At 42.8% G+C, this 22,878-nt stretch overlaps 1 protein-coding gene across 3 annotated transcripts in view; it reads left to right on the top strand.

The window, feature by feature from the left end:
• The window catches only part of LOC134346684 (uncharacterized), a 90,699-nt gene that overhangs the window by 19,853 nt on the left and 47,968 nt on the right, over positions 1 to 22,878 (top strand). For all 3 annotated transcript variants that reach the window (XR_010017987.1, XM_063048192.1, XM_063048191.1), the window contains exons 3-7: positions 3,615 to 3,905; positions 6,910 to 7,170; positions 8,550 to 8,666; positions 11,588 to 11,689; positions 16,309 to 16,422. Coding sequence is in view for 2 of the 3 variants with exons in the window: in XM_063048192.1 (XP_062904262.1) it covers positions 3,615 to 3,905; positions 6,910 to 7,170; positions 8,550 to 8,666; positions 11,588 to 11,689; positions 16,309 to 16,422 (885 nt within the window). In the remaining variant the exon portion in view is untranslated. The remainder of the gene's footprint in view (positions 1 to 3,614; positions 3,906 to 6,909; positions 7,171 to 8,549; positions 8,667 to 11,587; positions 11,690 to 16,308; positions 16,423 to 22,878) is intronic.

Here is a 22,878-nt window from a genome sequence, read left to right as displayed (position 1 = left end):
TTGGAAACTCAGCCAGCTCCATCATGGGCACTGACCTAGTATCAAGGATCCTTCAAAAGGTGATGCTTCAAAAAGATGGTTTCCATCATTAAGGAGCCCTATCATCCAGGACATGCCCTCTTCTCATTGTTACCATCAAGGAGGGGGTACAGGAGGCTGAAGACACACATTCAGCATTTCAGCAACAGTTTCTTCCCCTCTGCCATTAGATTTCTCAATGGACAATGAACCCATGAACACTGCCTCACTTTTTTTGCTCTCTTTTCGCACTGTTCATTTAATTTATTTTTTACATATACTGATTGTAATTTATAGCTTATTATTATTATGTGTTACAATGTACTGCTGTGGTAAAACAACAAATTTCATATCTGTGATATTAAAGCTGATTCTGATTCAATGATTATTTTCAGTCGCCTGAAACTGTCAGTTGAAGGTGGAGGGGCAGGTAGTGTTGAGGAAGCGGAGAGGCTGCGGGAGGACTTTGACAGATTTGGAGAGGTGTCAGATGGAATACAGTGTCAGGAATTGTATGGTCATGCACTTTGGTAGAAGGATTAAAAACATAGATTATGTTCTAAATGAGGGAAAAATGAAAAAATCTGAAGTGCAGACAGAATTGGGAGTCCTCAAGGATTCCTGAAAGGTTAATTTGTAGGTTGGATTGGTGGTTTGGAAATTGATTTAGATGTTCGCATTCGTTTCAAGAGCACTAGAACATAGAAGTAAGGATGTAATGCTGGTGCTGTATAAATTACTGATGAGGCCTCACTTGGAGTATTGTGATTAGTTTTGGACCCCTTATTGACGAAAGGATGTGCTGACGTTGGAGAGGGTTCAGAGGAGTTTCACAAGAATTATTACTGGAATGAAAGAGTTATCATATGAGTAGTGATTGGAGTTTCTGGGCCTGTACTCAGAGGAATTTAGAAAAATGAGGAGGATCTCATTGAAACCTATCAAATGTTGAAAGGCCAAGATGGAGTGGATGTGAAGAGGATGTTTGCTTTCATGGCAGAATCGAGGACCAGAGGGCACAGCCTCAAAAGAGAAGGATGTCCATCATGGATCAGGCTGAGTGACCTGGACAAGAAATGTAACTCAAGAACTAATCAAAGAAGTAAAACTGGCATCTTTGAATGTGATCAGTGTAAAGAGAACAGTGTGATGTGTCAACACCTTACAATAACTGGCCAAGGTCAAGGCTGACGTGAGTTTTTTACAGGAGTGTGGGCAAACACACTCTGCATCTACCAGAGTTGGTTGTGATGGTGGCCCCATGGTCTGTCTGTGTGTTTGGGGGCAACGATTGTCATCCTTCTGGCCAGGAATTCTGTTACAGGGTGACAACTTCTCAATCACCCAAGTCAGAGAGGTGGTTGATGGTTGTGGCTCCTTGTGGCATACATAATGTACTGAAACACTCTGCTCTAGTTAATTAACACGTACACCTCACCCGTGCGGAGCGAGAGACTGGCCATCCTCGAGCCGCTCCCACCACTGCCGGTGACGTCACAGCTGGTCATTCTGGTTGGTGACTTCAACTGCGTCATCGATACAGCGGGTAGTGCCGACAGCAGGCTGGACAGCACCTCCAGATCCCTGATGAAAACAGTTAAAATAGACAAGCTGCACAATGCCTTCAGCACCCCTTCAGAAGGATGGTGATGGTTTACTGACTGAGTTGTACTCGGCTATGCGGGACTGATGGGCCCGAACCTGCTGGAGTGTACAATGGAATACTTCCAGCTGGCAGCATGTCAGACTCCATGAGGAAGGGCATCATTCCCCTCAGATATAAGAAAGAGGGGCAAAGGGATGACATCAAAAACTGGAGACCCATTTTACTGTTGAATGTAAACTATAAGCTCCTGTCTGAGGCTATCACCCATGGGGTCAAGTCTGTTCTGGGATGGGTGATCCATTCGGACCAAACCTGTGCTGTACCTGGCAGGAAGATCTCCCCCACAATCTCCATCAGCACAGGAGAACCACAGGATCTGTGTGCTTCACCCCTACTCTACTCACTTTACACTGACGACTGTGTGGCTACGTACAGCTCCAACGCCACTTTCAAGTTTGCTGACAACACCACTGTCGTAGGCTGAGTCAAACGTGGTGATAAATCAGCCTCCACTTCCTCAGGAGTTCACAAAGATTTGGCATAACATCTAAAACTCTGACAAACCTCTAGAGGTGTGTGGTGGAGAGTATATGGACCAGTTGTGTCACAGTTGTGTCACTATGGAAACACCAATGCCTTCAAATGGTAAATCCTCCAAAAAGTATTGGATACAGTCCAGTCCACCATCATGGGTAAAGCCCTCCCGACCACTGAACATATCTACACAGAGTGCTGTTATAGGAAAGCAGCATTCATTATCAGGGACTCCCACCACCCAGGTTGTGCCCTCTTCTCACTGCTGCTATCAGGAAGAATTACAGGAGCCTCAGGACTCACACCACCAGGTTCAGGAACAGTTATTACCCCTCAACCATCATCAGGCTCTTGAACCAAAGGGGATGACTTCACTCAACTTCACTTGCCCCATCACTGTAATATTCGTACAACCAATGGACTTGCTTTCAAAGACTATTAATCTCATGTTCTTGATATTTATTGCTTATTTATTACTATTATTTTTTTTTGTATTTGCACAGATTTTTGTCTTATACACATTGCATGCGGCAGGTCATTCTTTAAGTCATTTGTGTTTCTTGTTACTGTGAATGCCTGCAAGAAAATAAATCTTATTGTTGTATATGGTTACATCTATGTACTTTGATAATAAATTTACTTTGTATTTTGAGCTTTGAATAATTGCCTGGACTGGACTGAGAAAATAAGACTGAAATTGGGACTGTGGGGAGGGTGCTCCCTATCAATATCTGGGAAGAACCTGGTCATCAGATGTGCGGGGCTCTCAGGCTGCTGTACTTGGTACAAGTGTTGCCCATGCCCCACTCCTCCAGCTTGAGTATCACCCAATCTGTTTTCAGGTTCATCTGGGAGTCCAAGATGGAGTGGGTGAGACGCAGATCACAATGCACAAATCCCTGTATAACGGGAGCAAAAATGTACCCAATATAACCCTCGCCCTGATAACTAACTTCATGTGTCGCTGCATCAGGTTGTGTGTGGAACACAAATACATGGGCACCAGGTACTACTACGTGCTGAAGTTCTACCTGTCAACAGTTTGCCAAGGTGTTGAAACTGAGAGATGTTCCTGAAAAGGGGATGAATGAGCCTCAGAGAAATCTGAAGTTGAGGCAATTCAACTATCTGGGAAATGGAGAATAGAGAATTTAGAAACCAGTGAATTGCCAGTTTTGGAGTCGGTGTAGATCAGAAGCAGTGGGATCTGGCTTGAACAGGTGTAGTGTGAGAGTGTTGGATCAGCTAAAGTTGATGAGGGGTTTGAGGTGGGAGGCTGGGCCAGAAGGAATTTTCACACACTCTTGTCTGAAAGACGAGTTTCTGTAACCCCAGTAAGAGTGCCAAAATATCTTTTCGGTAGTATGTTCTCATTTGCTGTAGTTTCACAAAGTTCTCTATTTCAGTGTTTCACAGCCACCACATTTTAAATGAGTACAATTATTTTTATTAACAGATAAAGTTAAAGAAGAGGTTGGTCTCCTTGTCTCAGCAGTTTTACTGGATCCTGAACTCAAAGTTGACCCCAGCAAGAGTGAAATAGTTTGGACCTTCATCAGCAGGAGCATTTTGCATCATGTCCCAGGTCACGGCTCAGTGGAACCGAGTGACCAGTTCAAGTTTCGTCTGCACTTTAATACTTCTAATGGTGCTCTGACTGTGAATGAAGCAGAACGTGGTGACCAAGGAGATTATACCTTCATTGTGGATGGACAAGAGCTGAGAAGAATACAACTACGCCTCTTTGGTAGGTAGCTTTATGTTTCATAGAACATAGAACAGTACAACACAGTTCAGGCCATTTGGCCCACAATGTTATGCTGACCTTTTAACCTGTTCTAAGATAAATCCAATCCTTCCCTCCCACGTAGACACCCATTTTTCTTTCATCCATGTGTTTATTCAGGATGTGATTGGGTACAGAATTCATCATAGTTTTTGAGGTTGTATTTTCCAGTGTAGGCTAAGTTGGGCACCTCACCTGATTGCATAAACTCTGAGGTGGCAGATATTGAATGCAGCCGTCATTCAACCCCCATCACTGTGATGTACCTGTCATCCCAAGGAGGAGCCCGTTCGGGATTTGATGCAACATTCATTGCTGCACTGGTGGGATGAGAGAAGAAGAACTGTTTGTCAAACCTGAGGCTTGGGTTTTCTGTTGGAGAGAACAGAAGGAAATAGTTGTGAAGTGAAAGTGTGGATGGATGGAAAAGGTGGAGAAATGGAAAAAGTAGCATGAGAAGAGATGGGGGGGAGGGAAAATGCATTAGATTAGTGTGGGAAATGGGGAATGAGGCATGACATGATGGAAGAAACTTCAATAACAATGATATTAATTATAAGAAGAACTTTATTTTTCAAGCACTTTTCACACAGATGATGTACAAACATTTGTAGTTCAAAGTGCTTTGCAATGGGATAAAAGTACAAATATGAAGAATAAAATTAAAAACAAACATGGAAATAAAAGACAAAACAATGTTTGTTGAAAGCAAAGTTAAATAAATAGATTTCAATCTGTCATTTACATGCATCAGCTAAGTCTGAGTCCCTTATAGTTTTAGGTATTGAGTTCCCCAGTTTAGGAGCGTAGTTCAAAAAAGCTGACCTGCCTATTTTCTTCTGAAGGAGTTTTTTTTTTACATTTTAAGAGACCGGTGGCAGAAAACCTGAGAGCCTGAGCAGGATTATGAAAGGAAAATGATTCTGTGATGTACTCTGGTCACAAACCATTAAGAGTTTTAAAAACAGGGAAGACAAGATTAATATTAATTTTAAAATATACAGTAAGCTCCTGGAGCTGCCGAATTCCACCCCACCAAATTTTTATTGGCATGTTTATGTGTGATATGACCATTGTCTGCACTGTGAAGTCAGCCATGTATTGTAATAAACTTTTCCATTCTGTTTGGTAAATCCAGGTACTGAGATAAGGACTAGAATTTCGGGAAACTGACCAGGGAGGAAGATGGAGGATATAAAAAGAATTAAGATTGGTGTCTCTGTTTATGTTTTTGAAATCCATACAATGCCCACAATGATCACATTAATCTTGTTTAAACCCTGTTTCTGACATAAACATTCAGCCCCTGGAGAAGGTGATCAATGAGAAATATTTCGAGCCTGGCTGACAAAATAGCAACAAACCTGACAATGTTCTCTGAAACAACAGGACCAGAATCTTATTGAAAAGGCTCCAGCATCATTTTGTATTGGTCCTATATCTACCTTCAACTCTCTTTTACCCTTTATATATTTTTTAAAAACTTTCAGTATCTTCTTTGATATTAGTCACCAGCTTCCTTTCATAATTCATTTTTTCCTTCCTAATGACCTTAGTTTCTTTCTGCAAGTTTTTAAAATCTTCCCAATCCTCTATCTTCCCACTAGCTTTGGCTTCCTTGTATGCCCTCTGTTTTGTTTTTACTTTGGCTCTGACTTCACTTGTCAGCTACAATAGTGTCCTTCTTCCATTCAATAATTTTTTTCTTATTTGGAATATATTTGCCTTGCACTTCCTTCATTTTTCACAGAAACTCTAGCCATTGCTGCTCTGCTGTCCTTCCTGCTAGTGTCCCTTTCCAGTCAATTTTGGCCAGTTCCCCTTAAGAAGGGAGGAAGAAGACAAAAGAAAGGATATTGTAGTCCAGTTTGCTAAACCTCAGTGGTTGGGAACATGTTGGAGTCTATTATTAAGGATGAGGTTTCAAGGTATTTGGAGACTAATGATAAAATAAGTCAAGGTCAGCCTGGTTTCTATGAAGGGAAATCTTCCTTGACAATTTTGTTAGAGTTGTTCGAGGAAGGAACAAGCAATGTGGACAAAGGAGAGGCAGTGGATGTCATTTGCCTGGATTTTCAGAAGGCATTTTATAAAGTACTACAAATAAGGCTTTTTTTTAGAAGATAACACCTGATGGTGTTAGAGTAAAGATTCAGCAATGGTTAGCAGAATGGCTGGCAGGCAGGTGGCAGTGACTAGGAATAAAAGGGGCCTTTTCTGGTTGGCTGCCAGTGATGAGTGGTGTTTGTGGGGGGGGGGTGTCGGTATTGGGACTGCTACTTTTCACATTGTTTGTCAGTAATTTAGATAATGGAATTGATGGCTTTATGACAAAGTTTGCAGATGATGCGAAGATAGTTGGAGGGGTAGATCGTGCTGAAGAAGCAGTGTGATTGCAGCAGGACTATGACAGATTGGAAGAATGGGCAAAAAAGTGGCAGATGTAATACAGTGTTGTGAAATGTATGATAATGGATTTTGGTAAAAAGATCGATAGTGTGGACATTACCTAAATAGGGAAAAGTTTCAAACATCACTTCCTGAGCCACTCATTCATCTGTACCATCATCCTATTCCTGCTCTGACTGGCACATCTATGAACTAGCAAATGAACATCTAAAACAGAGATGAAACAGTTTTGAGTCTTTGCTTCCACAGCTCTGAAGAAGATGGTTTGGAATCTTGAATATTTTTGAGGCAGAGGTAGATGGATCCTGGATAAACAGAAAGGTGAACTATTATTGTGGGAGATGGGAATATCTACCATCAGGTTAGCTGTGATCTTGTGCAATGGCAGAGCAGGATCGAGTGTTAAATGGCTTTTATTTCCATTGTTGTGTATATATTTGATGTGTAGAACCGACTGTATTTTCGTACCTTTGTACATATCTGGTGCAATGTCACATGCTAAGATTGCATTCTACATCAAGATAGGACTATCATGGTTTCATATTCTCTCCTTTAGATGAGCTGTCAGAAGGTTCCATATTTACCAACATCGAATCACCGGGTTTCACGGTCGAACTCACCTGTGATGTCTTTGGAGATTCTAATGTGTATCAGTGGCAAAAGAATGGAGGGGAAATCTCCCAGCGTCACCAACTAACAGATGAAAACAGAACACTTGTTATCCCAAGTGCTTCATCTGAAGACTGTGGAGTGTACACCTGCATCACAACCAATCCTGTCAGCTCCATCCAGACAAGCTACACCTTAATGTTGCGAGGTGAGCTTCATTTATAAATGACATTTTGCAGTTAAAATATAGACCATATTGGTGGGCTATTGAATGCAGCCAAAGCAAATCAGTGCTGCAGCAGAGAGAGGCAAAAGCTGAATTAATTCTGTTCACAGAATCCCAGAATAGTTATTGCAGAGTAGGAAGCCATTCAGCCCTTTAAGAATGGATTTTTTCTGTCACTGAGCAAACTACTGAATCCTATTATTCTGTCCTCTCCCCACAGCTCTGTAAATCCTTTCTTACAGAGAATTATTCAGCCACCTTATGAAACTACAGTTCAATATCCCTTCAGTAGTGGGTAGTGGCTCCATATGTTACTACTACAGGGCGAGACGACCCTGCCTCAGCTGGATCCGGCTGACAGTACCCGGTATGGGCCCGTATCCAGGGTTACGGATCCCAATGCCTTGTGGGTATCTTCGGGAGAAGAGAAGGCTAAGGAGTAAACCCTACACAAGTCCAGAGTGGAGCCCCTAAGGTAGTTGGATGACGTGTTACGTCACCTCCTGGCAGCTGCTGCAGCCAAGCTGATGCCAGATGTACTGCTTTGCATTCCTTTGGACCACATCCGCGAGGCCGAGAGGGGGATCTCGCTGTCTGGGCAGCCCAGGATCTCCATATTTATCGCCCAAGTCTGCGTCCCAGAACAGGCTCTTCCATTGTCCACTTAGATAGACGGAGCCATGACTATTCCTGACTATGAATTCTAGATCCTGTCCACTACTGTGCATAAAAAAATCCCCAACTGGTTTTTGGAAGTTTTACTGTGACTTCCTTCCTCTTTATGCCTCTATTCATGAAGCCAAAGATCCTATCTTTGTTAAACTACATTTTTAATCCTTCCTACAAATCTCTTGGTGTAATCCTTTTAGAAACGGCTCCTTGAGTTTGTATGCTCTTCTCATTCTTCCAACTCTTGGGATGGATCAAGAGGCAGATAATGCACTTCACCAATCAATTAGAACAAACTGCCCACATGTGCATTTGTGTAGCAGCCCCTAACGTCAGGTGGAAAGTAGCGCCGGAGTGTGTGGTGACACTTGCAGACTGCCCTGCCCTCAGCACATCCTCAGGTTGTGTTGGTTGTTAATGCAAACAATACATTTCATTGTACGTTGTGATATAGATCAGACAAATAAATCAATCTGAATAATCCATTCTTGACTGGTATAACGATGTGTAGTGATTAATGATTCTCAGAGTAGAGTCAGTTGGTGTCAGCCTGGGTCAGAGATCTGTGAGTTTAGACGGGGGTTGGAACATTCCCTTCTCAGCTGGAAATTATGAAACATTATGGCTGTTGCATCATTTGTCATCCACTGCCCATGAGATGTTTAATGATTTGAATTTAATTTTAATTTCAGGGCTTTCCCTCAAGGACATTATAATGATTGCCACATTGATTGCAGGACAGGTGATTTCTGCACCATCTCTTCATTCAGCCATGTTACCGGACCAGTGGAGGTGGAAAACTCTCGGAGGTATCTGTCATTGATTAATTTGCTCTTGCATGACCTTTCAGATGCCACCCAGTAAACCTGAATGAACTTTAACATAAACAAGGGAAAATGTGGGAAATCAATTCACCACTGACAACTCCCCCCACCCCACTTCCCCTCTGACCCTGTGACCTGTGGGATGATATTGCCCATTTTTCCAGTTTTGAGGTGCTTTGCAGTGACACGGAATACCTGAAACAGTCCTGGGGTCACCTCTGACCAAACTGCAGAAGATATTTGGGAGAAGTGGCGATGAGAGGATCCGTCTTCATTCACTTGTGTTTGCTGCATTGTGTTGTCTCAACTCACTGTGTCCCCAAGTCTGTTTAGAGGTGGGACTGAGGGAAAGATGCCCTTTCATCCTGATGGTGGCTGTGCCTTTGGAAATAGGGACCTCATTCACATATACAGTAGAGTTATGAAGAGAGTTCTACTCCCCATCTAGTGTTTGGGGCTTTGAGCAGTTGTCTCTCAGACTTTCTAGCGAGCGTACAGAATATGTGGCTCTTTCTGTCAGACTTGGTGGCAATTTCTCTTGGGTGTTTGCAAAAGTTTATTTTGAAAGAACCTCTCTTTCCAATGCAGTTTTCCACATGGGACACCACTGTCTCCCAGAAGCAAAGAAGATGCAACACCTGCTTTATTACCTCTTCCCTTTCTCCATTCCTGGCACACTTATAACCCCTCCAGGTAAAGCAGTGAGTGACTTGTACTCCCAATTCTGTGTCCTCACAGCAGTTTCCTGCACATTGGAGAAACCATTACAGGTTGTATGACCACTTTGCAGAACACCGAGGGTAACAGTGAGCTTCCAGTTGCCCATCACTTTAGTTTTCTCTCTGATTTTCCGTCTTTAATCTCTTCTCCAGTTCCAGCAAAGCCCATTGAGGAGCAGCATCCCTTATTCCACATTGAGTCCCAAGAGCTGCAATAATGAATTCATCAATTTCAGATAACCAGCCATTCCAGTTTATATTAGAACTGACCACTTCTGATACAAGATCAGAGTGTCTAACCATAACTCTGTTTTCCACTCTCCACAAATGCAGAAATGGAAACCTAGAATTCTTTCTTATTCCCGATTTCCAGCAACTGCTGTGTATCGTACACCATTGTTTTTCTTTCTCTCTTCTAGTTCTAAGAATTTCTCTCACTCTTCTCTGTGACTAGAAACATCAAAATCTCTGCATAAATGCTGCTGTACTGCTGAGTACCTCCAGCATTTTCTATGGTACACTCAGTATCCACTTTATCAGCTGCCTCCTGTACCTAACAAAGTGGCCACTGAGTGTGTGTTCATGGTCTTCTGCTGCTGTAGCCCATCTACTTCAAGGTTCGATATGTTGTCTGTCAAAGATATTCTGCTGCACACCACTGTTGTAACACGTGGTTATTTGAATTACTGTCACCTTCCTGTCAGCTTGATACAGTCTGGCCATTCTCTGACAAAGCACTTCCAGCCACAGAGCTGTCACTCACTGGATGTTTTACTTTGATTTTTGGACCATTCTCTGTAAACTCCAGAGACAGTTGTGCATGACAATCTCAGTAGATCAGCGGTTTCTGAGATACTCAAACCACCATATCTGGCACCAACAATCACTCCGCAATCAAAGTCAATTAGATCACATTTCTTCCCCATTCTAGTATTTGGTCTGAATAACAATTGAACCTCATGACAATGTTTGAATGCTTTTATGCATTGAGTTGTTGCCACATGATTAGCTGATTAGATATTCACATTAACGAACATGTATACAGGGGTACCTAATAAAGTGGCCACTGAGTGTATTTCAGATTCTCAACACGTGGGGTTTTCCAGTCACTATATTGTTTTGGACACATTGAAGACATTGTGTTCAGCTCCAGTCACCAGGCAACCGGATGGATTTGAATGACCAGACAGTGACGTTGCCATGGCTGAGCTGCAGGATTTTGCTTTTATTTCAATGCAGAGAGGTGATGATGGGAGATTCCAAAGTAGGAGGATCAATATCTGAGGAGAAGGAACCATTAACAATGTCAGTTAACATTTGTCCTGGAAGAGAAGTTGGCAGTGAATAGGATTAATTGAACAAGCTGGGCAGGATTAGAACGGGGATGGTACATCAGAGTTCAAAGTACATTTATTATCGAAGTATGTATACTATATACATCATTGAGATCCGTCTCCTTACAGGCAGCCACAAAACAAAGAAACACAATAGAACCCATGAAGAAAGACTGTCAAACACCCGATGTGTAGAAAAAATGCTAACAACAAAAGTAAGCAAATAACATTCAGAACTGAAGCTCATGAAAGTGAATCCACAGACATGAAGCCTGACACAGACAAATGGTGGCTTTGTAGATAAACTGAAATTAGAACTGAGATGGGATAGAATCCAGTGAGAGAGAGATGCAATTTCAACACCAGGGCAACAGGAACATTTGGGAACATTGATTCAGTGGGCAAAGGGATGGGAGGGAATCACAGAGACAGGTGGACAGTCTCAGTCACACCCATCTATGGGCATCTAACATGTTGTTGGAAGCAAAATTACAGAGACAAGAGCAAATCAGGGATTATTCTTGCACTTCAGGTTAATCTTTGAACAAATAATTTAGTGATGGGGAGGAAGACTGATGATGCTGAATCAGGTGCTGCTGGATCTGATGGTTTAGAACAGTTCTCACCAAGGACATTTACTGTTATGTCTTTTACATTTGGGGAGATGAGATGGAGGGTTTGCCATTGGTAGCAACTGGGGTGAAAGAGTAACAGTTAAACTGAGGTCAACAGTGGAATTGTGATTGCTCCCTGAGGAGCTAGCATTGATTGATGTCCAGAATGGTCTCCAGTGTCATAATCAGTGTGCATAGATTGTTAATGGCATTCATATTCTTTTTTTATTTCTCCACAGGACATCTGGCATACAGATTTTATTTTCTAATCCTGTGGATCTGTAATACTTTGTCACTTACCGCCACGTACATTGCATTAACATATTGGATTGTGGTTAAAGGTACGTGACTAATACTCTTATGATTCACAATTGTTTAATGCAGTTTTCTTGTACACCAATGTTAAGGAGAAGAAAATAATTATTATTCTGGATCCAATGCAGCTGAATAATAATAATGTTATAACAATAATAATAATGTTAACAATAATAATAGTAATTATAATAGTAAGCAAACTTTTAAATGTTGTAATTGTTACTACCTCTACCACTTCCTCTGAACTCAAACTTGTCTGTGAGAAACTAACCCCTTAGGACCCCCTTTAAATCTCTCCCTTAACCCTTTGAACCCATAATCTATAGCTTTAGATTACCTTAACCTGAGAAAAGGACTGAAAACCTTTAAGTATGCCCATCAAGATTTTATAAACTTCTTTAAGGTTACTGCTCAGCCTTCTGTGCTCCAGGCAATTCCAACCTAACCAACTAACATCACGCTGAATCTTTCCTTGTACACAAATGTAAAGGAGAACAAAATAATATTCGCTTTAGAACCCATGGTATTGAGGTGGAAACAGGTCAACCTAATCCTGAGGGGCTGCTTATGTGCTGGATATGACTGAGGATTAATTGAGATTATACAATGATATCACAGTGTCAGCACACAGAGACCAGTAGTTTATTGTCTCTGGGTTAGTTTCCTGGAGTCTCTACCCAGTTACCGTCATGAGAGATTCCAGTGGGATGCTCAATATCACCCTCTCAGGACAAGCTGAGGGGAGTAACTACAGGACCCACATCCCCCAAACCAGTGCGAGGGAAGTGTTGCAATAGACAATAGGTGCAGGAGTAGGCCATTCAGCCCTTCAAGCCAACACCACCATTCACTGTGATCATGGCTGATCATCCACTATCAGTACCCTTTTCCTGCCTTCTCCCCATATCCCTTCACTCTGCTATCTTTAAGAGCTCGATCAAACTCTTTTTTGAAAGAATCCGGAGAATTGGCCTCCACCGCATTCTGAGGCAGAGCATTCCACAGAACCACAACCCTTTGTGTGAAAAAGTTTTTCCTCAGCTCCGTTCTAAATTGTCTACCCCTTATTCTTAAACTGTGGCCTCTGGTTCTGGACTCCCCCAACATCGGGAACATGTTTCCTGTCTCTAGCATGTCCAATTCCCAAATGATCTTATATATTTCTATCAGAACCCCTCTCATCCTTCAAAATTCCAGTGTATACAACCCCAGTTGCTCCAATCTTTCAACATATGACAGTCCCTCCATCCCGGGAATTAACCTCGTGAACCTATGCTGCACTCCCTCAATAGCTAGAATGTCCTTCCTCAAATTTGGAGACCAAAACTGTACACAATACTCCAGGTGTGGTCTCACTAGGGCCCTGTACAACTGCAGAAGGATCTCTTTGCTCCTATACTCAATTCCCCTCGTTATGAAGGCCAACATGCCATTAGCTTTCTTCACTGCCTGCTTTACCTGCATGCTTACTTTCAGTGACTGTTGAACAAGGACACCTAGATCTCATTGTACTTCCCCTTTTCCTAACTTGACACCATTCAGATAGTAATCTGCCTTCCTGTTCTTGCCACCAAAGTGGATAACCCCACATTTATCCACATTAAACTGCATCTGCCATGCATCTGCCCACTCACGCAACCTGTCCAAGTCACCCTGCATTCTCATAATACCCTCCTCACATTTTACATTGCCACCCAGCTTTATGTCATCTGCAAATTTGCTAATGTTACTTTTAATCCCTTCATCTAAATCATTAATGTATATTGTAAATAGCTGCGGTCCCAGCACCGAGCCTTGCGGTACCCCGCTAGTCACTGCCTGCCATTCTGAAAAGGACCCATTAATCCCTACTCTTTGTTTCCTGTCTGCCAACCAATTTTCTATCCGTGTCAGTACCCTACCCCCAATACCATTTGCTCTAATTTTGCACACTAACCTCCTATATGGGACCTTATCAAAGGCTTTCTGAAAGTTCAGGTACACTATGTCCACTGGTTTCCCATGTCCATTTTCATAGTTACATTCTCAAAAAATTCCAGAAGATTAGTCAAGCACGATTTCCCCTTCATAAATCCATGCTGACTCGGACCTGTCCTGCCACTGCTATCCAAATATGCCGCTATTACAGCTTTTATAATTGATTCCAGCATCTTCCCCACCACTGATCTCAGACTAACTGATCTTTAATTGCCTGTTTTCTCTCTCCCCCCTTTCTTAAAAAGTGGGATAACATTAGCTACCCTCCAATCTGCAGGAACTGATCCTGAATTTATAGAGCATTGGAAAATGATTACCAATGCGTCCACGATTTCTAGAGCCACCACCTTAAGTACCCTGGGATGCAGACCATCAGGCCCCGGGGATTTATCAACCTTCAGTCCCGTCAGTTTACCCAACACCATTTTGTGACTGATGCGAATTTCCTTCAGTTCCTCTGTTACCCTAGGTCCTCTGGCCCCTATTACATCTGGGAGATTGTTTGTGTCTTCCCTAGGGAAGACAGATCCAAAGTACCTGTTCAGCTCGTCTGTCATTTCCTTGTTCCCCATAATAATTTTACCCGTTTCTCTCTTCAAGGGCCCAACTTTGGTCTTTTCCTCTTCACATACCTAAAGAAGCTTTTACTATCCTCCTTTATATTTTTGGCTAGCTTACCTTCGTACCTCATCTTCCCCCGCCGCCCCCCCACCCCGTATTGCCTTTTTAGTTATCTTCTGTTGCTCCTTAAAAGGCTCCCAATTTTGCATTTTCAGAATTCTGGTCTTGGCCATTTAAACAAGTGATGGGGACTTCAGACGGTGTTACTGAGGCTACATTTACTCACTGAGAGGAGACCATGGCAGGTAGTCAGGAGCATCTCCGAGTTCCAGTCTAATGACACTGCAGTTTCCCGACAGGAGGATGTTGCACAGGGAATGACATCACCAGTGTTGTGGATGTGGAAACCCCACTAGGGTGTGAGGATGACCACTGTACACAGCACACTATTGAATTTCTGTGGAGGGCATTTCCTCTCTGGAAAAAGTAAAACACTGAATCAAAACGGTGCTTTGTAAGGGAATTTCTGTGGTAACGTTTCTCAGTCCCAACGTGTGGAAATAGCTTCCATCTACCATTAATATCTTGAAAGCTCCAATTTCACCTGAGTAAACTGCAGGGAATGCAGACCTAGTCTGTGTAATCTCTCATAATTTAACACTCCAGTACACCTCTGCCTTTGGATGAGACATGAAACCAGGAACCATTTATGTTCCCTGAGAGAATGTAATGGATCACCTGGTGTTGTCTCCTTAAGAGCAACAAATTTCTCCCCAGTATCCAAGAAAATAATTCTCCCAACCAACATCACTAAAGCAGATTTAACATGGTTGTCAGGGGCAGAGGTGACAATGGATGACAAATAGTGTACTGCAGTGATTGGTGCTCAGTCCCCTGTTGTTTGTCATTGACGTTAACGATTTGGACAAAAATGTAGGTGACATGATCCATGGACAACAGCATAATTGATGTGATAGTGGACAGTGAAGGAAGTTGTCTAAGTTTACAACAAAACCTAGCTCAACTGACTGGTAGATTGTAATTAACTTAGGACAAGGACATAGTTCCCTGGAAGTGGTGACACAGACAGACAGGATTGTAAAGAAGGTGAACGGTGTGCTTGCTTTCATCGATAGGGCATTGAGTACAAGGTTGGGACGTCACGTTACAACTGTACAATCTTTAGTCAGGCCACACCTGGAGTATTATGTTCCGATCTTGTAGCCACACTTTAGGAAGCCTGTGATTAGACTAGAAAGAGTGCAGAAAAGATTCACTAAGATGGTGGGCATAGTTAAAGTAGATTTTCACTGTGGCTCCCATTCACAGAATTTGTCTGAATTGTTCAGTCTATGTAAATCAGTGAATAGATATGCAGAGTGAAAGCAGCTGTCAGAAACACTCCTATTTCCTTCCTCTGTTCACCATCTGACGTTCCAACACAAACATCTGGAGTGATGGAGCTGGTGACAGTGACCGACATGTCTGACTGTTCAATGAATGCCACGTACAGCTTTTTCCTCTCTGATGGACTCTTGACCACATCATGAAATGAGGGAAATTAGGTTGCAATCACGTTGAATGCAGCTGTCGAGGAATTTCCACCAGTGAAGAACTTGCGTTGAGCTCCAGTTATGAACAACAGATGCTATGGAAACTCGTCAGAACTGGAATGGAAATTTCTGCAACTTACCATGAAATTTATGGGTTTCTCCATTATCAACTGTTGTGGATGTTGGGAGAAAAAAACTATGGACCTTAATGAACTCCTTAAGGTCTGGCCATTGGAACCAGAAGGAGCAGCCAGTGCAGAAATTGGCAGCAGGTGACATGAGAAGACTGGGCTGGAGACCCACGTGTAAAATAGGGTGGGCACCGTGAATTAGTCATTCTAGCCTGGCATTGCAGCTCAGTGTCTTGTTAATCTACTACAGGGTCTGCTGGTGCGGGTCTGGGTCACACATTTGCACACTGGTGGGAATTGGCATGTTCCCTTCACTGGGACATCAGTGTAAGAGTTTGGTTGTTGCAACCACTGGAAGTTTTCATTGACATTTCTCTGGAGCTTTGTTACATGTTTGCTTATTTGATTTGTTTTTAATTGCAGGTCTTTCACCGTTGGACTTTGTAGTGATTACTGTGATGATCGTAGAACTGCAGCTTTCTTCATTTTATATCACAGCATTTATGTTTGTGACCCAGATCCAGGAATTGTTTCAAGGTATCTGCATTATTTAATACACACTTGGATATAAATTTGCAAGCAACTGAAATGTGACATATTTTCTAAAAGAAAAAAAATATCAAATTAAATCTTGTCTGAATTCCCAACATCCTGTGCCAACTCTTGTCCTGTCCAGTCCTTTATATTTGGGTGAAGTTGTCCTGTACATTCCAGTTATAAGCAGATGTTTTACGGTGACATAACACCATAAGATGTAGGAGCAGAAGTAGGCCATTCAGCCCATCGAGTCTGCTCTGCCATTCAATCATGGGCTGATCTAATTCTTCCATTCATCCCCACTCCCTTGCCTTCTCCCCATACCCATTGATGCCCTTGCTAAACAAGAATCTCTCTATCTCTGCCTTAAATAAACCCAACGACTTGGCCTCCATGGCCGCTTGTGGCAACAAATTCCACAGATTTACCACCCTCTGCCTAAAGTAATTTCTCTTCATCTCTGTTTTAAATGGACGCCATTAAATCCTGAAGTCATGCCCTCTTGTCCTGGACTCCCCTACCATGGGAAATAACTTTGCCGTATCTAATCTGTTCAGGGCTTTTAACATTCGGAATGTTTCTCTGAGATGCCCCCTTATTCTCCTGAACTCCAGAAAATACAGCTCAAGAGCTGCCAAACGTTTCTCATACAGTAACCTTTTCATTCCTGGAATCATTCTAGTGAACCTTCTCTGAACCCTCTCCAATGTCAGTATATCCTTTCTAAAATAAGGAATCCAGAACTGCACACAATACTCCAAGTGTGGTCTCACTAGTGTCTTATTGAGCCTCAACATCACATCCCTGCTCTTATATTCTATACCTCCAGAAATGAATGCCAACATTGCATTTGTCTTCTTCACTACTGACTCAACCTGGAGGTTAATCTTTACGGTATCCTGCACAAGGACTCCCAAGTCCCTTTGCATCTCTGCATTTTGAATTCTCTCCCCATCTAAATAATAGTCTGCCTGTTTATTTCTTCCACCAAAGTGCATGACCATGTACTTTCCAGCATTGTATTTCATTTGCTACTTCTTTGCCCACTCCCCTAAACTAACTAAGTCTCTCTGCAGGCTCTCTGTTTCCTCAACAATGCCCACTCCTCCACGTATCTTTGTATCATCAACAAATTTTGCCACAAATCCATTACCGCATCGTCCAAAGTATTGACATACATCATAAAAAGCAGTAGTCCCAACACTGATCCCTGTGGAACTCCACTGGTATCCGGCAGCCAGCCAGAATAGGATCCCTTTATTCCCACTCTCTGTTTTCTGCTCATCAGCCAATGCTCCACCAATGCTAGTAACTTCCCTGTAATTCTATGGGCTCTTATCTTGCTAAGCAGCCTTGTGTGAGGCACCTTGTCAAAGGCCTTCTGAAAATCCAAGTACACCACGACTAATGCATCTCCTTTGTCTACCCTGCTTGCAATTTCCTCAAAAATTTGCATTAGGTTGGCCAGAGAAGATTTTCCTTTTAGGAAACCATCTAGTCATGTGCCTCCAGGTACTCCATGATCTGATCCCTAACAATCTATTCCAACAACTTCCCAACCACTGATGTCAGCCTAACAGGTCTATAGTTTCCTTTCTGCTGCAGCCCACGCTTCTTAAATAGTGGAGTAACATTTGCAATTTTCCAGTCATCCGGTACAATGCCAGAATCTATCGATTCTTGAAAGATCATTGTTAATGCCTCCACAATCTCTCCAGCTACTTCCTTCAGAACCCGAGGGTGCATTCCATCTGGTCCACCCTCAGACCATTAAGCTTCCTGAACACCTTCTCAGTCATAATTTTCACTGCACATACTTCACTTCCCTGACACTCTTGAATGTCTGGTATACTGCAGATGTCTTCCACTGTGAAGACTGATGCAATATATGCCTTCATTTCCACTGCCGTCTTTGCACCTCTCATTACAATATCTCCAGAGTCAATTTCTATTGGTCCTATACCTACCCTCAATTCTCTTTTACCCTTTATATACTTAAAAAAGCTTTTAACATCTTCTTTGGTATTAGTCACCACATTCCTTTCATAATTCATCTTTTTCTTCCAACTGACCTTCTTAGTTTCCTTCTGCAAGTTTATAAAAGCTTCCCAATCCTCTGTCTTCCCACTGGCTTTGGCTTCCTTGTATGCCCTCTCTGATGTTTTTACTTTGGCTCTGACTTCACTTGTCAGCCACGGTAGTGTCCTTCTTCCCTTTGAAAATTTCTTCTTATTTGGAATATATCTGTCTTGCACTTCCCTCACTTTCTCCCTTGAGTATAGATTATAAGGTCCTCTTCAAGGCCATCACTAACTGGGTCAAGTTGGCTTAGGACAGATGATCCACCCAGACCAACCTGTGCTGTACCTTGCAGGAACATCTTGTGCTGCTCCAAAGTGGGTTTTGGGGAGAAAATCAGAAATGTTATCCATCTGCTTCACACAGATATCATAATACAGTCCAAATTAATGTTGGGAAACAGGTAGCTTCACCATCAAAAGTCAGGCTGGGTCACCAACTCTCCTGTCTGTGTGCCACATAAAAAAGCTTTGTTGAATCCATTAGGACGATGAGGAAGAAGAGCATAACGGGTGATTTTGCCAGGCACTGGAGGTGTTTATCTACAAGGATGATGTTGTCATCTTCTGCTCAGACTCACATTCAGATTGCAGATTGATGAGCATCTGCAACCAGTGAGTTGGCATCGGGGATCAGTGTCAACCACGGGATGAGTGAGGCCATGCTCTTCAGCGTGGTTGTTATTCTGGATGGAGGTCTCCAGAGTAAGCCAGAGACTCATTCCTCTGAGATGCAGCACAGAGCGTCATAGGAAGTCATTCCTGCCTGTGGCCATCAAACTTTACAACTCCTCCCTTGGAGGGTCAGACACCCTCATAATTTACTGGCACTAATCTTCCAGAAATAGTAAGGGACAGAGGGTCCAGTAAGATGGAGGAACTGAGTGAAATACATGTTAGTAGGGAAGTGGTGTTAGGTAAATTGAAGGGATTGAAGGCAGATAAATCCCCAGGGCCAGGATGGTCTGCATCCCAGAGTGCTTAAGGAAGTAGCCCAAGAAATAGTGGATGCATTAGTGATAATTTTTCAAAACTCGTTAGATTCTGGACTAGTTCCTGAGGATTGGAGGGTGGCTAATGTAACCCCACTTTTTAAAAAAGGAGGGAGAGAGAAACCGGGGAATTATAGGCCGGTTAGCCTAACGTCGGTGGTGGGGAAACTGCTGGAGTCAGTTATCAAGGATGTGATAACAGCACATTTGGAAAGCGGTGAAATGATCGGACAAAGTCAGCATGGATTTGTGAAAGGAAAATCATGTCTAACGAATCTCATAGAATTTTTTGAGGATGTAACTAGTAGAGTGGATAGGGGAGAACCAGTGGATGTGGTATATTTGGATTTTCAAAAGGCTTTTGACAAGGTCCCACACAGGAGATTAGTGTGCAAACTTAAAGCACACGGTATTGGGGGTAAGGTATTGGTGTGGGTGGAGAATTGGTTAGCAGACAGGAAGCAAAGAGTGGGAATAAACGGGACCTTTTCAGAATGGCAGGCGGTGACTAGTGGGGTACCGCAAGGCTCAGTGCTGGGACCCCAGTTGTTTACAATATATATTAATGACTTGGATGAGGGAATTAAATGCAGCATCTCCAAGTTTGCGGATGACACAAAGCTGGGTGGCAGTGTTAGCAGTGAGGAGGATGCTAAGAGGATGCAGGGTGACTTGGATAGGTTGGGTGAGTGGGCAAACTCATGGCAGATGCAATTTAATGTGGATAAATGTGAAGTTATCCACTTTGGTGGCAAAAATAGGAAAACAGATTATTATCTGAATGGTGGCCGATTAGGAAAAGGGGAGGTGCAACGAGACCTGGGTGTCATTATACACCAGTCATTGAAAGTGGGCATGCAGGTACAGCAGGCGGTGAAAAAGCCGAACGGTATGCTGGCATTGATAGCGAGAGGATTCGAGTACAGGAGCAGGGAGGTACTACTGCAGTTGTACAAGGCCTTGGTGAGACCACACCTGGAGTATTGTGTGCAGCTTTGGTCCCCTAATCTGAGGAAAGACATCTTTGCCATAGAGGGAGTACAAAGAAGGTTCACCAGATTGATTCCTGGGATGGCAGGTCTTTCATATGAAGAAAGACTGGATGAACTGGGCTTGTACTCGTTGGAATTTAGAAGATTGAGGGGGGATCTGATTGAAACGTATAAGATCCTAAAGGGATTGGACAGGCTAGATGCGGGAAGATTGTTCCCGATGTTGGGGAGGTCCGGAACGAGGGGTCACAGTTTGAGGATAGAGGGGAAGCCTTTTAGGACCGAGATTAGGAAAAACTTCTTCACACAGAGAGTGGTGAATCTGTGGAATTCTCTGCCACAGCAAACTGTTGAGGCCAGTTCATTGGCTATGTTTAAGAGGAAGTTAGATATGGCCCTTGTGGCTACAGGGGTCAGGGGGTATGGAGAGAAGGCTGGGTTCTGAGTTGGATGATCAGCCATGATCATAATAAATGGCGGTGCAGGCTCGAAGGGCCGAATGGCCTACTCCTGCACCTATTTTCTATGTTTCTATGTTTCTATTATTTACATAGTACTATTTAACTATTTATGGTTCTATTACGATTTATTATTTATGGTGCAACTGTAACGAAAACCAATTCCCCCGGGATCAATAAAGTATGACTATGACTACTATGACTATGTGACTAGTGGTGTTTTGTAGGTATCTGTGCTGGGACCTCTGTTGTTTGTAATGCAGAAATGACTTGGATGGAAATTTAGATAGTAACTTTTCTGATGACAAAAAAGAACATTTGGCAGAGTTGCAGACATTATACAGATATAGTGCGCTGTTTTGTTTGCCCAGTTGTAGGAAGGATGTGGAGGCTTTGGAAAGAGTGCAGAAAAGCTTTACCAAGATGCTGCCTGGATTAGAGGGGATGAACTATAAAGAGAGATCGGGCAAACTTGGATTGTTTTATCTGGTGTGTTGGAGGCTGGAGTGGGGGTAGGGGATACCTGACAGAAGTTTATAAAGTTATGAGAGGAATTGATAGGGTAGACAGTCAGTCCTTTTCCCAGTGTGGAAATGTCAAAAACTAGAGGCTGTAGATTGAAGGCCAATGGGAGAGGAGATGTGCAGGGCAAGTTATTTTACAGAGAGCTAAGTGTCTGGAGCGGGCTGCCAGCAGTGGGGGAGGCATTTAAGAGACATTCAGACAGGCAGAAGAATCTGCAGGGAATAGAGGGATATGGATCATGTTCAGGCAGAAGGGATGAGATTGATTTGGTATCATGTCCAGCACAGACACTCTGCCTCAGACCGGTTCCTGTGCCGTACTGTTCTGTGTGAAAATCCTAAGGGTCTTGACAGAGTGTCAATTGTTCAAAGTTCAAAGTCAATTTTATTATCAACGTACATAAATATCATCATATACAACCCTGAGATTCATTTTCTTGTGTGCCTACCCTGCAAATCTCTAGAATAGTAACTATAACAGGATCAATGAAAGATCAACCAGAGTGTAGAAGACAACAACTGTGCAAATGCAAATATAAATAAATAGCAATAAATAACAAGTACGTGAGATAATGAGATAGAGTCCTGAAAGTGAGGTCATTGGTTGTGGGAACATTTCAATGATGGGGCAAGTGAAGCTGAGTGTAGTTATCCTCTTTTGCTCAAGAGCCTGATGGTTGAGGGGTAGTCACTGTTCTTGAACCTGGTAGTGTGAGTCCTGAGGCTATTGTACCTTCTACCTGAGAAGAGAGCATGACCTGGTTGGTGAGGATCCCTGTGCTTTCCCACAGCAGCGTTTCATATAGATGTGCTCAATGGTCAGGATGATGTGCTGGGCTGAATCCACTAGTTTGTGTAGGATTTTCTGTTCAAAGTCATTGGTGTTTCCATACCAGGCTATGATGCAGCCAATCAATATACTCTCCACTACACAGGTATAGAAGTGTAGAAGTTAGAAATAGAAGTTTGTCGAAGTTTTACATGTCATGTTGAATCTCTGCCAACTGCTGAGGAAATGGTACAGGCACTGCCAGGCTTTCTTCAGAATTGCATTTACATGCTGGACCCAGGACAGGTCCTCTGAAATAGTAGCACCCAGGAATTTAAAACTGCTGACCCTCTCTGCCTCTGATCCTCTGATGAGGACTGGCTCATGGACCTCTGGTTTCCACCTCCTGAAGTCTGTAATCAATTCCTTCATCTTTCTGACATCGAGTGAGAGGTTGTTGTCATGACACCACTCAGCCAGATTTTCAATCTCCCTCCTGTATACTGATTCATCAACACCTTTGTTTTGACCTGTGACAGTGGTATTTTCGGCGAACCTGAATGTGGCATCGGAGCTGTATTTAGCCACACAGACATAAGTGTATAGCAAGTCGGGCAGGGGCCTCAGCACACAGCCCCGTGGT

Source organism: Mobula hypostoma, chromosome 5 (assembly GCF_963921235.1).
Source record: "Mobula hypostoma chromosome 5, sMobHyp1.1, whole genome shotgun sequence".
Taxonomy (NCBI): Eukaryota; Metazoa; Chordata; class Chondrichthyes; order Myliobatiformes; family Myliobatidae; genus Mobula; species Mobula hypostoma.
The sequence above is the reverse complement of the archived record's forward strand: the minus strand, read 5'-3'. Positions and strand labels throughout refer to the sequence as shown.